The sequence below is a fragment of the Anoplophora glabripennis genome, unplaced genomic scaffold, assembly GCF_000390285.2.
Source record: "Anoplophora glabripennis isolate ALB-LARVAE unplaced genomic scaffold, Agla_2.0 scaffold4067, whole genome shotgun sequence".
NCBI classification, from domain to species: Eukaryota; Metazoa; Arthropoda; class Insecta; order Coleoptera; family Cerambycidae; genus Anoplophora; species Anoplophora glabripennis.
This window is the reverse complement of record NW_019420144.1, coordinates 1-2,622: the sequence shown is the minus strand read 5'-3', so window position 1 is coordinate 2,622 and position 2,622 is coordinate 1. Positions and strand designations below refer to the sequence as shown.

Genomic DNA, 2,622 nt, shown 5'->3' with positions numbered 1-2,622 from the left:
TCTTTCTGTATAGATGGCGTGTCGATACTAAAAAATTTTTTAATACCTGGAATGTGGAAATGCGGTCCATTTGAAAGATTGTTAAATTTTGAGTAATTTTTGTAATATAACGTATTTCCCAATACTTACTCGTTTTTGAGACATGTCGGCTTCAATATGCAATGTATGATGTAACAGAAAAATCTATTATTTTATTTAAATCACACCGAGACAAAATATTCTTTCAAAATATTGTTATAAAAGCTTTATTCACACCTCATACTAACAAACAATAAAAAAAAACAATTTGAAACTGAACTGAAAAACTTCAATTTGAAACTATTCGAAGAACCTAACAACCTCTGTGGGAGTGTTAAATGGCACACCCTGTATATATATATAATAGGAATTAAAAAAACTTGTTTGAATATTTCAAAAATTTAATTATGCCAAATTAGAAAATGCTACAACAAAACAACTAATTACAAATGAACTCGCTTTCACAGCCAACACCCCCTTCCATGGCAACTTTGAAAATTTTCCAATAATCCGTCGTACTTTTTTACCAAGCCCTTATCCATTCCAGCATAAACATTATTAAGTTCGTAAGGGTCTAATGTTAAGTTATATGCTTCCCTAAAATTCTGCAACAAGGTAATGCAAATGTAAATCTATGAACACTTGTGAATCTCGAAATAGTTATAGACTGTCCCCTCTCATAGAAACATTCACTCAAAATATGAGAAATGTGTCTATTATTAGTAGAATTTGGCTTACCTGATCGTCTCTAAAGCTGCAATATTTAAATTTTTCCGATTCGGACAACGTAACGACACACGTGTAAGTGTTATTCCTGGAGTCTTGGCACTTGCACCACTGATCAACACTGCATTGCTAAAAAACAGAAAACAAATTGTCAAAACTAATGTCGAAACGTACTTACAGAAATTAACTCTCACCGATAGATTTTTGTCGTACTTCCAAGGACAACTTGGATCGATAGTTGCACGTTTACCCTCTCCCCAGTACTCTACAAATATCCGTCTCGAGAACAGTTTCCTCTCGTGTGAAAACAATGCTTCCTTGAAGCTTCTACCATCCATGAAATCAGGAATTTCGGTACCTGCCAGGTCCAAAATCGTAGGGGCTAAGTCGACTAATGAAATGGGATAACTTTCCATGGTTTTCAGTGGTATATTTGGCCCACTAACAATAAAAGGCACTCTTATATCTGTTTCGTAGGGCTGGCGTTTGTCCCAAGGCTGAGCAAACTGGCCTAAAATCCAAAAAAAAAAACAGTTTGTCGATCAACTAGGTAACAATGACATAGTAAATATTACCAATATGAAAACCGTTGTCTGAAGCAAAGACAATATAAGTACTTTCCAGCTCCTTTGAATCGTTTAATTCTTTTACGATCCTCTCTACCATTTCATCTACTGCCAGCAAAGATTGCAGACGATGTTTTTGTATTTTGTCTAAGATTGACACATTTGTAGGTAAATGAGAAGGCGACATCTGTACTACCCAGTGTTTCTGTAAGAGAAACAATTTTTAATTCCAAATAACTCAATAAAATAAACAGAGACATACCTGAGACAAAGTGAAGTTGAAAGACGGATTTCTCACCGCTTTTGCCTCTGGAAACGAGTTTTTATGTCTCTCCGCGGGGATAAAAGGTGCATGGGCAGCTGGTGGAGCTACCATCATGAAGAAAGGTTCATGTGCAGGCTTATTTCTTAAAAAATCTATGCTGTAGTTTGACTAGTAATAAATACATTTTAAAATTATTTACACAACAATAATATTTACAAATGTTTACCAAAAGATCGGTAAGATATTCATCTCTATGGAATATTTTTGTACCGTTAACAGACAATGTGTAGTTGTAATATTTTGAATTTCCTTGTAACCCAATCCACCAATCATACCCTTTTGGTACATGCGAAATTCCACCAGCCCCTTTCGTACCATACTTCAATTAAAAAAGTAAAACAAACGTTTAATTTCTTATATTACTAGCTATTGTAATCACTTACTTGATTCAGATATTTACCAGCATAAAACGTAGTATAATTCTTACTACTCTGAAGAAGAGAGACTATAGAGTACGGTTCGTGATGCTTTTGCCATTTTTGACTAGAACAATTTCCTTCAATGGAATTATTAAAGACTCCAGTGTTATGAACAAACTTTCCAGTAAGAATACTGCTTCGACTTGGGCAGCAAATTGGAGAATTGGCAAACTAGACATCACACTTTTCAACTTTACTTAATGACATATGAAATTAACTTACTGCATTTTTGAACACTTTTCCTTTGTCAGCAACTAGTTTCAGGGTTTTTTCCATAGGTGTCTGAATTTATTACAATATTTGTTAAAACATTCCAATAATTCTTTTGGTATTATACTTACTAATCCATCAAGAATTAAATCTTGGTCGTCGGTTAAAACTAAAACGAAATTTGGACAAGCATTGGCAGCAAAAATAATATATACTAATAAAAGAAAAATAGCCATATTCCTTGGATATTTAACTATAATTTAATCAAAATATAGTTCTAGCTCAGTAAACCAAAATCTTAGGTTACGTTAATTTAATCAAATTCATAACCTAAACAAAGCACAAAGATAAAAGGATA

The 2,622-nt window shown here is 33.4% G+C and overlaps 1 protein-coding gene across 1 annotated transcript; it reads right to left on the bottom strand.

The window, feature by feature from the left end:
• Positions 1 to 418: 418 nt before the first annotated feature.
• Positions 419 to 2,591, bottom strand: LOC108908534 (N-acetylglucosamine-6-sulfatase-like). The gene is made up of 9 exons (XM_023456967.1): positions 2,396 to 2,591; positions 2,277 to 2,336; positions 2,019 to 2,225; positions 1,802 to 1,954; positions 1,573 to 1,743; positions 1,320 to 1,515; positions 939 to 1,255; positions 757 to 873; positions 419 to 623 (listed from the first exon to the last, which is right to left on the bottom strand). Exons 1-9 carry the CDS (start codon positions 2,498 to 2,500, stop codon positions 480 to 482), a joined length of 1,470 nt encoding a protein of 489 aa, XP_023312735.1. The 5' UTR covers positions 2,501 to 2,591; the 3' UTR covers positions 419 to 479.
• Positions 2,592 to 2,622: the final 31 nt, after the last annotated feature.

Bases quoted from the DNA above. Each gene is read 5' to 3' on its own strand.
- LOC108908534 (XM_023456967.1), bottom strand. From the start codon at position 2,500: ATGGCTATTTTTCTTTTATTAGTATATATTATTTTTGCTGCCAATGCT. The intron at 2,337-2,395 runs GTAAGTATAATA...TAATAAATTCAG, and splicing joins ATTTAATTCTTGATGGATTA to ACACCTATGGAAAAAACCCT. The intron at 1,744-1,801 runs GTAAACATTTGT...ATTTATTACTAG, and splicing joins AATATCTTACCGATCTTTTG to TCAAACTACAGCATAGATTT.